Source organism: Miniopterus schreibersii (assembly GCF_964146895.1).
Source record: "Miniopterus schreibersii genome assembly, chromosome: 13".
NCBI classification, from domain to species: domain Eukaryota; kingdom Metazoa; phylum Chordata; class Mammalia; order Chiroptera; family Miniopteridae; genus Miniopterus; species Miniopterus schreibersii.
This window is the reverse complement of record NC_138113.1, coordinates 42,565,328-42,581,718: the sequence shown is the minus strand read 5'-3', so window position 1 is coordinate 42,581,718 and position 16,391 is coordinate 42,565,328. Positions and strand designations below refer to the sequence as shown.

The 16,391-nt window shown below is 44.5% G+C and overlaps 1 protein-coding gene across 1 annotated transcript in view; it reads left to right on the top strand.

Moving 5' to 3' along the window:
• The first annotated feature begins 345 nt into the window (after positions 1-345).
• The window catches only part of TACR1 (tachykinin receptor 1), a 132,367-nt gene continuing 116,321 nt past the window's right edge, over positions 346-16,391 (top strand). Inside the window, exon 1 of the mRNA XM_081156745.1 lies at positions 346-1,508. Within this exon, the coding sequence (XP_081012871.1) occupies positions 1,120-1,508 (389 nt within the window). The 5' untranslated portion in view covers positions 346-1,119. The remainder of the gene's footprint in view (positions 1,509-16,391) is intronic.

Here is a 16,391-nt window from a genome sequence, read left to right as displayed (position 1 = left end):
TTCTAAACACGACCTCAGGAAAGTTATTTTCCGGAAACCCGGACCCAGCCGTCCTCCCGCTTGGATTCTGGGAAGCTGGAGCCCGCGCACCGTGCGCTCCGGCTGAGGCGCGAGCCCGAACGCCGCTGGGAGCTGGGCGCTGGCAGGTCGCCCCACACTTGCCCGACTCCCCCCGGCACAGGCGCTCCGGGCTGCCCTCCCTGGAAGCTGAGTGTCCATCGCTAACCGCTCTTTCGCAAACCCTTCCTTTCCCGCTTCGGTTCCAGCTGCCACCCGACTGGCGCGATTACTCCGACGACTCCTAGCGCCCCCTGGCGGCGCGCGGGGCCGGGCTCGCGGCCGCCCACAGCAGGTGGCTGCGGAAGGCGTGGTGGCTGCGACGCGGGACTGAGACAGTTGCCAACAGCTGGTGCAGCCGCCGCGCTGCGCGCGGGGCCTGGCGAACGCACGGCCCAGGTACTGCCCCTTCCCGGTGACGTCTGTGCAGCCGGCTAATAAAAACCTCGCGCGCAGCCTGCCGAGGTGCCGCTAACTCCCAAGCCGAGCCGGACCCGAGCCAGGAGGCGCCCGCGACGCCGCAGGAGGCGGTGGCGGCGGCGGCAGCGAGAGCAAAGGAAAATTTTCCAGCTGGACTCGAAGCTGCAGAAGGCCGGCCATGGACTCAGAACTTTTATGGGCCGCCCTGTGACGAGCACCCCCCGTGCCCCGAGTCCTCACGAAGCGCACAGCTCTGCCTTGCCCGCTGCAGGCGGGGCGCCTAGGAGGTGAAAGCAGCAGCAGGTGCGGAACGGCGCGGGGAGGGGGGCGGGGTCTCCTGCCCCCTGGAACGGTGACCCACGGGATTTCTTTCCCGTTTTCCAGCCCCACGCAGAAGATACGCTGCCTCCAGATTTCCGAACCCACATGCCTCCTGCAGCTTGAAAGTGGAGGAATCCAGTGCCACCGGGGGCAGGCAGGCAGCGCGCCGCAAGCGTTCGTCTTGAGAGCGCCAGGTCTCTGGCTTGCACGCAAGGGTCCTGCGGGAGAGAGCCCGCAGCCGGCCCAGCGGGGGGGGCCTGGCCCCGGCGCCCGCCCCGGGACTTTGTGCGCAGCGAGGGCGGCGTACCCGTCGGCCGAGGCATGGATAGCGTCCTGCCGGTGGACGACGACCTGTTCCCAAACACCTCCAGCAACGCCTCGGAGCCCAACCAGTTCGTGCAGCCGACCTGGCAGATTGTCCTCTGGGCGGCCGCCTACACGGTCATCGTGGTGACCTCCGTGGTGGGCAACGTGGTGGTGATGTGGATCATCTTGGCGCACAAGAGGATGAGAACCGTCACCAACTATTTCCTGGTGAACCTGGCCTTCGCCGAGGCCTCCATGGCCGCCTTCAACACCGTGGTGAACTTCACCTACGCGGTGCACAACGTCTGGTACTACGGCCTGTTCTACTGCAAGTTCCACAACTTCTTCCCCATCGCCTCGGTCTTTGCCAGCATCTACTCCATGACGGCCGTGGCCTTGGACAGGTGAGCTGCCCCTTGTGGAAAGCGGAGAAAGGCTCCCCCGAGGGCCGTGGCTTTGCAGGGGCTCCCGGGGTGGGTTGTGCCTGGAGCCAGGTGGAGGTGGCAGGTCACCCGTCCTCTGGGATTTTTACTGACAGCCAGTTGTTGGGAGGGGGGCAGGGGGGCTTTGTCTTATCTCACCATTTTCATCTCTATCCCTCTTTCTGTTTTTCTTCCTCTCGCCCATCACCAGCCTCCCCTCCTTTCTTCACAAAACTCCCCCTTGTCTACACTCAACCCTGTTTTCTTCATGCCTTTGCCACTCGCCTCCCGGGCACTTTTCTTTCAACTCCTGCTTTGCTTCTTTCCATATATTTCTTTTCTCCTTTGCCCCGAAAGCCTGAAGGGGATGGATACCCAGGGCTTGGCCGGGGTGTGGGTTCCTGCCTGGGACTTTGTAAAGCCCTGCAGGCTGCTTCTGGGAGGCCTCTTGGTGCCTCCCAGTTGTAAGTATGCCTAGCCAGAATTTCTCAGTTTTCACCTTTTCGTGAAGATGCGGGGGCTTGCTGCTCCCACCTCAACTTTCCAATGTTATTTGGATGTGAAGAGCGTTCCATTGAATCGGAAATACTCAGAATTATAAGTCAGCTTCCTCTACGCTGCTAGGAGTTGTTGTTCAGAAATGAGAGGCAGCTACGCTGTTCTTGAGGCGCTCCACGGACAGGGAGCCTACCAGGAGCTTTTCTATGTTCCTCCTGTACTGTGAGGTCAAGGCTTTTAGCCTGTCTGTATCCACAGAGAAATGTGCTTGGCAAGGGCTATCGAGAGCTCTTTCTTTCCTGCAACCAACAGGTTAGGGTTTCAGAAGTTGATTGAAAGTGAACAGGTTGGCATTTTCAAGCATGGGGGCTAGTGCTCTGGAATGAATGGCCCCTCAGGTGGCATGAGGGAAGATGGATTGTTAGAGCACAGCCCTGTTTGCACTGACTTTTTTGTGGGTGTCCTAGGTATCTCGTGTGTGTATCTATGCGTGCATCAGTGTTAAATGTTTACGGGGGATGTAGAGGTATGTTTAAAACACCTGCCACTGGGATTTTAAAATGGGTTATTTGACCGGCCTTGCTGAGATAAATGAATGTGAGAAACCCAAAGAAGGAGCTAGAAGAAAAACTTCCAAAAAAAAAATAATAAATCTAAAAGTACTAAACCTTTTTGCATTAAAGATTGTTTATGATTTGCAATTGATTTAAGGTCTTTTTCAGCTTCTATAGTGAATGAGCACTTCTAAGATCAGAGAAAGCTATGTTTCCTCTGCAGTGGTGTCCAAATGCTGATTTCCACGTTCCATGTACACCTCCCCTTGTGCAGGTCTTATGTGCTGGGTATGCTGTGCGTAAGACAACTTGTGGAGAATCCATTATATCTTAAATGTAGAAGGCAAACCAATTACTCAACGTGGTAGTGAAATGAATTCTTTTGTGAACGTATCTTTTATGCTACTCTGGTTTTCAGATATTGTTTGCTGAAAGTGAGATACACTTGCAAATCTTTCTGCACTGTCCTGCTGCTTTACCTCACAGCAGGCCCCTTAAACTTAGAAACCCCGTAGCGTGATAAATAACTGCATATAGGTGCAGTGAAAACTGATATTAGAGCAAAGGCTGGTATTTTTACTATGTTGGGACGTTGTGTGAGCTCACGAGAACTGCCAATCAGTATGAACACCACTGGACAGCTCTTCGGCTTTGACTTCCACAGAAATGGCATGTTCCACAGCCCTGCTCTCTCTTTGAACTTAGAAGATTATAGGTGGGAGTCAGGGTCCGTCTCACAGTGGACTGGGCGGGGAGCTGTCTTGACTCCGGCATCTCAAGCTTCACTGTTGTTTTCCAGGCAAATCATAGACAGGACCCTGACCCTGCATGATCCCTGCTCAATAAGGTCAGAGGATCTCTGGTGCCAAAACGGAGGGAAATGACAGCACCAAGAAATGTCCCCATGTCCCTAATGTACAGATACAGCCCAGGGACATTATCAACGACATGCTCAAGGCTAGAGTTCAAGGTAGAGTTAGGGACTAGGTGTCAGGGCTGTGTCTCCAATCCCCCCAGTGTTCCTTCTATTTTTTCCTTGCTCACCTCTTGAACACACAGTGAATTAATCCCTCAGGCCCTCTGAAGAATGTAGCTCCCCTGCATTTGTGGTCATTCATCCTGTCCCCAGAATGATTTAGAAAGGAAGGGCCTTAAGCTCTCTCCATATGAGTGATCCCTCCCTTGCCCAGCATGGCAATGCAGGCTGTGAGAAAATGGTAAGCTACTTTTCGTATGTTCCTTGAATCTTTCACAGATAATCTTTGACTCAAGTCTTAAAAAATGAAAGCAACATGGTTTTTCTGATTATAAAATTAAACCTTGTTCACTGCAGAAAACTGGAGTGTGAAGAGCATAGACACAAAAATACAAACCAACCATTACTTTCCTATGCAAAAATAATACTTGTTAATATTTGAATTTCTCTTATGCCTATTACTACATAACGGAGGTCAGATTCTATGTAATTTTGGAGCTTACTTTTTTCTATTGATATTAATGGAAAATATTACTGACATCTCCCCATGATACTAAAAAGTCTTCAGTAACATAATCTTAATGGCTTCCTATTTTTCTGTTATATGAATGCGCTATCATTACTTTAAGTACCCCCTACTGTTAGGTATTTAGGTGATGTCTAGATTTTTTTATTTTTGCTATTATGTATGATTAATTCACTGCTACACATTTCTGCATAATAATTTTGTTTTGTTTTGTTTTGTTTATTATTTTTTTAGGATAGATTTCCAGAAGTGGAATCACTGAGCCAAATGAAATGAATTTTTTTTTTTTAAGTTTCCTCCTAATTTTAAAGGATTATAAACTCTGAGCAAAGCAAGGAACATGTCTGTTCTCTGGTTTACTTTATCTCCTCAGCACAAAGCAGGGAACTTGGCACCTCACAGTCACTGCATGTTTATTGAAGAAGTGAATGAATGACTAAAATAATACAGGTTTCTAGAAGAACATTTGAAAAATGCATAAAATTATAAAGAAAACGTAAAAATTATCTATAATTCCACTCTGGTACATAATAACCAGACTTGTTAAATGCTAGTTTATGCTTATTTTTTCTGTGTTGTTTATGCCCCATACAGTCACTCACAGTTTTAAGGATAAATTTGGGGCCATAATAAAAACAGTTTCAGTAGCTGCTTTTCTGTTTTTCTTTTGTTCCTGAACATTATATCCTGGGCATTTTTCATGTCATGAAATAGTTTTAAAAATAAGATTTTTAATGGATGCATTATATTGCATGGCTCTAATCATGTAATTAAGCATTCTTCTATTTATAGGTGTAAATTGTTGCCATTTGTAATGATTACGAGTAACTCTGAAGTGACTATCCTGCATATAAATCTTTGAGAACATTCCTTGTTCTTTCCTAGAAGAATCTCATTGAAGTGGAATTGCTGGGTCAAACTGTCTTGATAAACTTTGCCAAATTTCCTTCTAGAACCAAAATGTATGCACAGAAAAAAACATCAGCAGCAGATTTTAGTACTAATTTAGATCTTTTCTATAATCTTTCTGTAGAATGGGGAAAGAGAGTTCCTTCAGAAGAATACTTATTTACTGAAGGCAATGGTCACTTAGCATAAGAGTTGCAGAGACAAATACACCTAAATAAGATTAGGCCTACCTCTCATTAAACATTAACAGCAGGGATTTTATTTTTTGGAACTCTGTAATTTTCCCACTTAAAATAAAATTTGACTTTTTTTCCAATTGTAAAAACCAAAAGGTGTATGTGATGCTTCATGAAATTAGAAGCCAGAGGACACTGAGAGGTGACACCTGCATTTTGCAAGGGCTGGTAATAGTAGCCAGTTCTGGTATTGTGAGGCAGCACCTAAGGAGAGAGGAGGGGGACGAGTCCCTAAGCCCTTTAAGAGGAGCTATAGGGACAAAAGGTAACCTGGCTTGGCATCGAGCACATAGCAACAGGAGGCTCAGAAAAGCACCAGCCTGGTAACACTGCTTCTCCACCGGGTAGGCGCAGGTATCAATGCAGCGAGATGAAAGGGAAGGTTGCTCATCACTCAGGCTGGTTCTGGATACGTTATGTTTGAGCAAAAGGAAACATCCAAATGATGATGGTCTCTGGACAATATGAAATGTGGTCGGGACCAAAAATAGAGTTGCTCAGATGGGGGTAATGGTGAAGACAAAAGGAACGAATTCTGAGAGAGTAAAAGAGGATCCAAGAATAAATAAATGCATAAATAACAAACACTCCGCCCGCTGATCCCTGGGGTCCATGCCACTCTGCCCTAGTCATACTCAGCTACGAGTCTAAGCAGCCTGCTGCATTCTGTCCTTGAACCTCACCTTGTGGACTAGACTTGGATTCCACTGTATAACTCAGGGCACCCCTTCCCCACCCAGAGGCCAGACTTAGATTCTAGGATCCTTTTACACTAGTTTAGATCGACCTTACAACCCACACCAAACACCCCTGTGATGCTGAGAAGGGCCATTCCCTAGAAGCTTGCCCACCACAACTGTCCCTGTCTTTTCAAATCAGGTGCCTCAAATTTGTTTCATGTTGGATGGGTGACTTAGGCTGCAGAACCTCTCCTCGAGAGACTCAATGCCCACCTGCTCCGTGGAGTTGCCCTGGTGCACTTACCACGTCCTCTCTCTACTCATGGGAGCCCCCAGTGTCCTGAATGGTCAAGGCCCTTCTTTCTTTTTTTTTTTTTTAAACTGTCAGAAGCAAAAGTTCAGTTGTGGGGAAATAAAGAGTAATTCTCAACTGAAATCACATAATAGATACGCAAGACTTTGTAACTACTATTATTGTTGTTGTTGAATTAGCAAATGATAGGATGAGAGAGAAACACCAACTGTTAAAGTTGGACAAGATCTTTAGTCCATCAGAGGGTAATGCCACCAAGTAAGGTGATTTTTCCTAACTCTGGGCCTCATGTCTTTCTTCAAAGGGCTCTTGCTACGTATTGGGGCAAGTGAGACTGACTGAGAGAACTACCATGTAAGGTATCAGGCAATACATTTCATATGGGTTGTATGGACAAGTTCTACAGGAAAGGAGAGGAGGAAGTCCGGTCCAGCAGTGATGATCGAGGAAGAACCTCAAAAGGTAGCAACTGAGTTGGGCCTTGCAGATTAGATACGATGTTTAGAAAGGATGGTAAGGAAAGGTGACACCACAGGTAGAAGAAGCTGCATGACACAGTGTGGAGGGGAGAAGTTGCAAAGTGTTTGGGGTGAATTAGGAAATAAATAGAGGAGTTGGTGGAAAAACAAGTGAGTATAGTGTTTGTTGGGTTTGATATGGAAACGTAACAACTAGTTGGAAATGCCCAACGAGCAACTTGAGAGGTGGGGCTAGACAATGAGAAGCCAGGGATTGAAATGGAAATTTAGGAGTTTGCAAAGTAGAGAATATCCCTTTCATCTACATACATGTTTCCAGGGAAGAAGCTAGAGATTCCCAGGAACGTCCCAGCAGGCAGTGGCGGGGGGGGGGGGGGAGAACAGATAAAGACGTCGTAATGGGAAAATCAGGATCTGCAGAGAGACAAAGGTTAAGAGAGGTGACCATGGTTGGTTATATTCATTAGTGTCTTTAGAATCCAAGGATGATGACACTGGATTTGGCAATTAAAGAACATCGGTGGCCCGGCCGAGCGTGGCTCAGCGGTTGAGCATCGACCTAGGATCCAAGCGATCGGGGTTCGATTCCCTGTCAGGGCACATGTCCGGGTTGTGGGCTCGATCAATGACTCTCATCATTGATGTTTCTCTCTCCTTTCCTCTCTCTGAAATCAATAAAGACATATTAAAAAAAAAAAAAAAAAAGAACATTGGTGACCTGTGAGAGATCCTGTCAGCAAAGTATAGAAAATTAGGGTAAAATCAGATGGCAGCGAGGGGAAAGGCTCTTGTTCATCTATCCACCCCTCAAACTATTACTGAGCACCTATTATGTGCCGGATGCTGAGGGTGCGAAACATTGCCTTTGCCTTTGTTCTCTCAGTCTTTGGGGATTGACAAAGCCATGAACACCATTATAGCCCAATGCCGTTAATGCCATGCTGTGGGGACAGAGCAGAGAACTACTCTTGGGAATAGGGGAAAGACTTCTGGTAAAATAAAGAAAAGAGAGAAGAGAGGAAGGAGGAGGGGAGGGAAAAAATAGCAAGGGACAGAGAAAACAATGTGGAGTTTGGGGTTTTTTAAGTTAACTTCAAGGACACTGGATAGGGAATTCTCAGAATGATTTGTTAATGTTTGTCATTTGGAAACTAGACAGATTTTGTATTAATAAAATTGATAGTGACACCTTATATTTTTGCATGCTCTCCAACCCACTGTCTCAGCTAATCCTCAATACCAGTGGGGATTCTGTTTCTACCTTGGAAGGACTATTAGACACTATTTCTTTCAGCATTGACCTCCCACTCTCCACTCCCTCGTAGCTCAGAGACCTGTGCCATTTGCTTTCATGTGCCTTAGACAGCTGCCTACATATTCTACTCAAAGTGGCTTTTGGATGCTTTATCACCTAAGGGAAGCTGTCACTGAATGCAGAAAAGCGATGTAAGGGCCCTACTGTGCAGAGAGGACGTTAGAAACCCTGTTGACAATTTTCCACTCAAATCAAAATTCAACCCCACAACCTAGACAGGGACATTGTAAGAGTGTCAAATTCAGCTTAAATATTTTTCTCAGTTTGTCTCATTTGTTAAATTCTCTCAGTTTTGAGTCACTACAAAAGTATTCTTTTTGCTGAACTGAAATCTGCCTCTGATTTTGGGCTGCTCCTACTAATTGAAAGGCTTCCGTGTGGCAGCTTTCTGATACATACTCCTGAAGCTTCTCCATCCCTGGTTAACTGTCCCTTGTTCCTTCATCTTTCCACCCTTGTCTGTCTCTACTGGCTATTCTCATTTGTTAGGGGTCCTCTTAACTGAGAGGTTAACTAATGCCCAGAACTGAGCATCACCTGCTGTTGGGCTGGCATCCTACCGGGTAACTTTGTTGTCCTCCTGGATTTAGCTCAACTGCCACTTCCACTAAGAAGCTGACCTTAATCTGAAAGCCCAGATCCAGTGCCTTCTTATCTATTCCCATGTCATGCATCCAATGAGACTGTAACTGTCTGTAACGTGTTGGTCTCTCCCACACCTCCCTACCCATTAGATTGCACCCACCATGAAAGCAGGAAAACTTTATTTGGTTTCCTGTTCCCAGGAGCTATCCAGTTGCCTGACATAGAGTAGGTGCTCATTAAAATGCGTGCGTGGTGGTTGAATTGATGTACCTGTCCCCCGCGTGTCATCAACCCAAATCTGAAAACCAGAACCAGCGATTCAGGCAGACCTGTGATACTACCCCTTGAAGCAAAAGAAAATTGAGCCAAATTTATGCCTACCATGGAGTTTTGCTACAACACAGAAGACTTTTAGTTCAGAACCCCTGTTCTAGAAAAACTGCATGGTCTAATTCACACTTGCCTCTTCCACACTCCACTTGGCTGGCCCCACTGGATTCCTGATCCACATCCTGCTCCCAACACGTGTCACACCCCAGGGGAACACCTCTCACTGGGGAGTTTATCATCCCCACCTTACCTGCAGTCTATCCAGGCATGCTAGAAGCTGAGGCATTTCAGAGACCCTTCTCTGGCCCCACTGTAGCCACACGCGCGCGTGCACACACACACACACACACACACACACCACACACACACACACACACACACACACGGCTTTTTCTCCAATACATCTGCTAGCCGCAGGAAGAGCACTCTCTGCTTTGCTTGTCCTTCCAGAGGCAGGACCATCAGAAGCCTAACCACCACCCAGCCCTCCAAGTCCTGTACCGACAGTAATTATCCGAATGTCTAGTTCATACCATATTAAAATACTACAGACCCAGGAAAATCCGAGCAGAGTGGCCTGAGAAAGTCATACACCTGCAGGAAAGAATGGGGAGCTTGCTTACACTGCCCAGACCTCCCCCCTTGCTACCTTGAGCCTGTTATTCCACCCAGTTTGCAGGGGAAATATGAGGCTCTATGGATGAGGAACCCCGGGGATGAATAGCTGCTTTAATGATGTCCTTGAGACTCAAATCTCAGCGTGAGAGTTAATGCAGCATATGAGCAGCTCTAGGAAATCTGTCTAAGCAGCCCTGAGCCTGATTCCTTGCCCTTCTCATAAAATTCTGTGCCTGATCTACTTTCCAATTCTGCTTTATCACTATGTTTAATACGTGGGACTCTTCATGGAGTGCCTTTCAAGTCCTCTGCGTAAGAGTGTCTTTTAATAACTTCACATCTAGCCTTTGACAATGGAGTTTAGTGTAGGAAAGAGCATGGACAGTGGGTTCCAGCAATGGCTCTATCACCTACTAGCTGTGTGAACATAAGCTAGATACTTAATCTCTCTGGGCCTCGGTTTTCCCACCTGATAACAGGGATATAATAGAACTTGCCCTGTAGGGTATTGTTTGAAGGAGAGAAGGAAACAGGAAGAGATGGGAAGGCCCTGATCCATTGCTTCACATCCAGTAAGAGCTCAATGAAGAGTAATAGTATGATCACTGATAAACCCGGACACACCAATATATCCATTATTCACACCCACTCCTGTCTCAGCATTCCCTTGGATCTGGTAGAACAACACCAGGTTAAAACATTTATCCCCCCTCTCCCCCGATTATAGTTTAAAACCTTCCTAAGTGAATCAGCAAACTTCACACTAAATGCTTCGAGCACCCTCCCCTCTGTGCAGATGCGCAGGCCCTTTCAGGAAGCCCAGGGTTTGGATATACCATGGGCCAGAAAAATCAAATCACTTTCTCTTATACCATCTCCAAAACCACACAATCACTTTCCACATTCTGTGTATCCCAAAGTCACTACCCTCACAAGGAAGCACCATTTGCATATGTAACATCTGAAGGAAAACTTGGCCATAGCAAAAAAATTTCTTAGGGCTGCATGTGTTTTAGTTGATATTCAATTTGCTAAAGTTGTTTCTTTCACCTCCGAACACATCTTATAAATCTCAGATGTTCTCTTCTAAAATCTAACCTGTGCGTGTTAGTGTCAAACATTCACCTTCTCTTACCCTTTGATTGATGCCTAGTTAGCTCTTAAGCACGAGACGGTGTCCTTCCTCTTAAATAGTTTAACATTTTCAAACTTAATCAATCAAGTGATCTTGCGTATATCCAATTAGCCACACATTTTTATAAACTTACAACAAATCAAATAATCTTAAAAACATAAACAGAGCCTATAAACTTATTACTTAAATTCCCCTAAATATTTAAAATTAATATCATAAATGTAATACATCTGGTTTTTTAAAAAAACACACAACTTTGAATCCCTAACAGGGTGACTTATAAGTAGGAGCAAAAAAGTCTTCCTCAGGACTTACACAGTTCTGATAAATCTGATACATCTAATAAACCAACACCTCTAAATTTAGCCTATCAAATTCTCTTCGAGCATTCCACCTCCAGAGAATTAAACTTACAGCTCCAGTAAATGAGGTTCTCTTGAGTATCTAAACATTGATTCTCGTTTCCAACATATTAAAAACAAATCACACACAAAGTAACATACACCCATCATAAAACTCACTGCTGCACACATACTTCCTACATAAAAGTACCATCTTTTCATTATCTATTTACTTTAAAAAAAATCTCTCCCCAGGGTTACAAGGTTGCACAAGCAGAGGTGGCCGAACCATCTCCATAGGGGGACACTGAGGCTCTGTAATCAGGGTTGAGTGGGACATGGGACCCGTGTGCCTCTCAGGGGCCTTGCCCGGAGCCGCAGGCCCGTGCCCAGCGGTGGAGCTCTGCTTGCCCGGCGCCCACAGGACCCACCGCCCCGCGCCGTTGGAGCTGAGCCAGCCCATGTGCTCTCGGCTGCCTGCAGGCCTCACCCTTTCCCACTTGTCATCTTAACGTGTTATCGTTTGAATCCCATCGGTGGAGTCATGCAGAGCCTCACCCCAGCCCCAGTTCACCTCCAACCATTCTGCTACTGAATAGAATCAGCTACGCACTGTACCCTCTTATATTTTACCTTCTAATCAACCTCCATTTCAGACTTGATCATGGACATGGATGAAGTGACCCCCCAAAACCACCGTCTGTCTGCCCTGGGTTTTTCATATTCTTTTCTGAGACTTTGAAGTCATGAAAAATATGTACCAGAATTCTTCTGGGTGTGTCTTCTTTCTTCACCATTCATCAAAAATGAAGGGGTAGTGCCTCTGGGTTTTGACAACCCCAGGACCTCAGCCTGTTTCAGATATGTGCCCAGAGACCCTGTGTGCCTCTTAGATAGAAGGTCTGCACAGCAGCTTCTGTTCCCTTGGCCAGAAGTCTCCAGCGGCCGGGGCCTTTTTTCTTGGAGTGTGGAACCCACCTGGCACCCTTGAGTCCTCCAACTGGGCCATGAGATGTTCTTCCTTCAGATCAGCTGGGTTTCCCCTCCAAGGACAGAGTCTCGTGACTTTTTCACAGTTTTAGAAGTGCTGAGTGCTTTACCTTCCCTCCCTTCTCAGTGGATTTCAGATAATAAAAAATAAGCAATATACTCTGTTCTAACAGCTCACCCCAGTGCCCTAAGCCGTATGCGAACTGTTGAGCGGCCGCCTTCACAAGTCGCCCAGCTGCCTGGGCTCATGCAGGGTGGGTGCTGAGCAGTCACGCTAACTACCCCTCCACTCTATCAGAAAATATAATTGACACTAATTTTTTAAAATCTCATGTGCACATTCAGTGGCATGTGGGGAGATTAGGAGCATAAGCTTAAATACTTACCTTGTGTGATTTATTAATTAATTTTATTTTCCTGTGGAGAAAGGTCCTCTTGAATAATTAATATGCTTTCCTAAGAGGATTTGTCTGGTTCTGAAAATGTTTAAGCAAAAGAAAATCCCACAAATGGCTGAAATACCCTCCTGAGTAGTCCCAGGGAGCCATGGGGGCTTTAAAATGTCCTAATCCATGGCAGGAACTAAAATGGAATCAGCCTTGAGGGTGAAACACAACTTGTTTGCTCAACAGTTTAACTGGGCTTTCAAAAAGGAGTTAGGCGATAACCTGGAAATCCTGGTGGCTGAGTCCTCAACGGGGGCATCATTCAAGTTTATGCTCAAAGACAGACCAGTTCCTTTCTCTTCCCAGCTGGAGTGATGAGGGTTCTGGAAGTGAATGTGTTAAAGACTCAGCAAGAACATGAGCCATCATATTCGGTGGCCCAGTTAAGGCACTGCCAGCCTAAAATTGCAAAATGCAAAAACACCAAACAACAAAAAAAAATAGACAGACAGAAGTATGGTGATTACCAACGGGAAAAGGAGGTGGGGGAGGTAGAAGGGGGTACAGCGGGGATAAATGGTGATGGAAGGAGACTTGACTTGGGGTGCTAAACACACAGTACAATATACAGATGATGTATTATAGAATTGTACCCCTGAAACCTATATGATTTTATTAACCACTGTGACCTCAGTAAATTCAAGACAAAAGAATGCCTCACATCTAGCCTTTGACAGTGGAGATTAGTTAGGAAAGAGCATGGACAGTGGGTTCCAGCAATGGCTCTATCACCTACTAGCTGTGTGAACATAAGCTAGATACTTCACCTCTCTGGGCCTCGGTTTTCCCACCTGATAACAGGGATATAATAGAACTTGCCCTGTAGGGTATTGTTTGAAGGAGAGAAGGAAACAGAAAGAGATGGGAAGGCCCTGATCCATTGCTTCACATCCAGTAAGAGCTCAATGAAGAGTAATAGTATGATCGCTAATAAACCCGGACACACCAATATATCCATTACTCACACCCACTCCTGTCTCAGCATTCCCTTGGATCTGGTAGAACAGCACCAGGGTAAAATATTTATATTCTTCCCCTCCCCCCCAAATTATAGTTTAAAACCTTCCTAAGTGAGTCAGCAAACTTCACACTAAATGCTCTCAAGCACCCTCCCCTCTTGCAGATGCGCAGGCCCTTTCAGGAAGCCCAGGGTTTGGATATACCATGGGCCACAAAAATCAAACCACTTTCTCTTATACCATCTCCAAAACCACACAATCACTTTCCACATCCTGTCTGTGTTGGGGGAGGGGGTACTATTCTCTTTCCTTTCTGGACATTTCCCTCCAATAATGCTCTAATCAGCTCAAGCCTGCATGAAGGTCCTCCCCAGTCCTGCCTGACAAATGGGTCTCAAATTGCTCGGTACTGTTTGCAGCCCAGTCCAGTTTAGTAAATTGAGTTGAACAGAGAGAAGAATAGCTGATAAAGATTACACTGAGGTGGGACGGATATGAGCTTCTACCTCCTAAGCCCCATTGGTATTTTAAAATGGAAATGTGTCCGTTCTAGTTACCTACTCCATGAACAAGAAAGAGTTTTAGAGAATCAAGACAAACTTAGCCCTGGGGTCCTGGGATGTGGATGGACAGAAGTGTCCAGAGTTTGGCTTTTACAATATGGCCCCATGTATGTGCCATGGACACTGTAGGGAAGCATCAGGGGCTGTCCTCACGAGCCCAGATTGCTGCTGAAAGATCTTCTTCTACCATAATTAGAATTGTCTGGCCCTGAGGTGCCAGTGAAATCTGCATTTGTGTCTGAGTAATGAAACAAGGTTGAATTTGCTTATGTTCTTCATACTTCTTTGTCAGTCGCTAATTCTCTGACAAATATGTAATATTTGTAGAGCTTAGAAGGGTGTTGTCATCAGAGAGGACTTTGGTCACAGTTCCAGCCAGTCCTCAGGGTCTGGTAGGTTGAGTTCAGGGCCGCAGCGCAGCGCAGGCCTGTTGGGATGGCCAAGGCTGATTCTTCATGTCTCCAGCATCTTCGTCAATGCCTTTGTGCTGTTTACAAATCCCGGGGCCAGGTTTCCAAGAGCTGGGCTTCCTGCCAGCGTCTGCCTGGACCCACACTTCATTTAGAAGCTTGCATCTCATTTTTTTTGTTCATGTCTCTCTTCCTCTCTCTCTACACCTGAATAAAAAATTTCTTGCTCCTTTTTCTCCCAACTCTTCCTCTGAATTTTGACAATAGAATGGCTTCCATAAGTGTCACTGATAAACAATTAGAGTTGCAGCAGACAAAACCCAAAAGCTGTTGCGTATATAACAAGTGAAGGATAGATTTACGCAGCGATGCTGGCAAAGTACTATGATTCTGATTGAGCAGATGAGTCCAGATGGATCCTGAAAAGATTCTTTAAGGTCCTTTATTTAGATATGAATTTAAGCTACTTCTTAAAAATAATTGAATACATCTGACATATAGCAGTGTGTAAATTTAAGGTGTACTTACAACACTTTGGTTAAGAAAAATAACTTACCATTGAATATTATCTGCACAACTGCACATTCCCTTCTGATAATTTTTAATGTACACAGTTTTAAAGCTATAAAATATTACATTTTCATTAAGGAGAGTTAGAATCTTACAAAAAGATAGTATGGTGAAGAACAAAAGCAAAATCAACCCTCGTCTCACTGCTCAAACACCACGATTGTCAATTCTCAGGAATCATTTCAATACGGGACTTTTTCCCAGTACGTAAGATAGAATTTTTAAAATTTTAACACAATAAAATACAAAACATTTCCTGTAATTAAATGTTCTGCATGATTATGCTTAATGGTTACAAAGTATCATAATTTAAATAATCCTTCATCCTGGGACCTTGCAGGTGTTTCCAGCTTTTGCTTCAATGTAGAGTATGTGATGAGTGTTTTACCTAAACTTGCGCATGTGCATGATTATTGGGGTAAATTCTTAGAACAAAAGTCTGTTCAGAGTGATGGGCATTTTAAGGCTTTGCCTTGATCCTGCTAAATTGGTCTTCAGAAAGCGTTAGCAACTTGGCAGCATGAATCGGAATATATAGACCCATGTGTAAGGAGTGTTCCTCTCCCCACATTCCTAACAATTTCAGAGACACCTTTTCCAAGTTAAAAGGTAAAAAATGTTATTCATGTTTGCAGTTCTTACTAGTGAGATTGAACACTTTTCTGTATTTACTATTCCTTTATATTTCGCTTTTTTGTGTGTGAATTATCTATTCATGACCCTAGGAAATTTTTAAATTAAATCTTTGTTTTAAAATTACATAGTGAATTACAGAAATTATATAATAAGGATGTAGCCTTTTGACTGTAATATGCTGCAAATATTTTCCAAGTTTCTAGTTAAAATTTTAATTTCCTCTTCAGTGATTCTCTTAACTTTAATTATTTTTTATAGTTACATCTATCTACCTTTTCTTTTATGGTTTCTCCCTTTGGTGTTATACTTAGCAGACCTTCCTCAACTCAAAAGTAAATAAATATGCAAAATTTCGTTTGTTCTTATACTTTAGAAGTTTTGCTAAAATCTTTAATTCATTAGTAATTTAATTTAGATTACATCTAATTTTTTTAATGCTATGTATGTTTATACTGCTGTCCAAACACCATTTCCTGAATGATCATTTTCCTACTGATTGACATTGAATTTTATTAATATTTGGGCTGTTTCTGACCCATTTTGCTAACTAAATCTTTTAATAGTACACACATGAGTTCATCCATCCTGATAAACTCCAGATTCATCATCTCCCTATTGAAAAGTCCTGTTACAATTTTGATTGGAAATGTGTTAAATTTAGAAATTAACTTTAGGAGGAATTGTTAGCATATAAAAAAATTCTTTTTTTTCAATGTATGAACATAGTGTTTCTTACGTATTTAAACCTATGTATTTTCTTATATAATTTTTGGTATTTTTCTTCATATAACTCCTC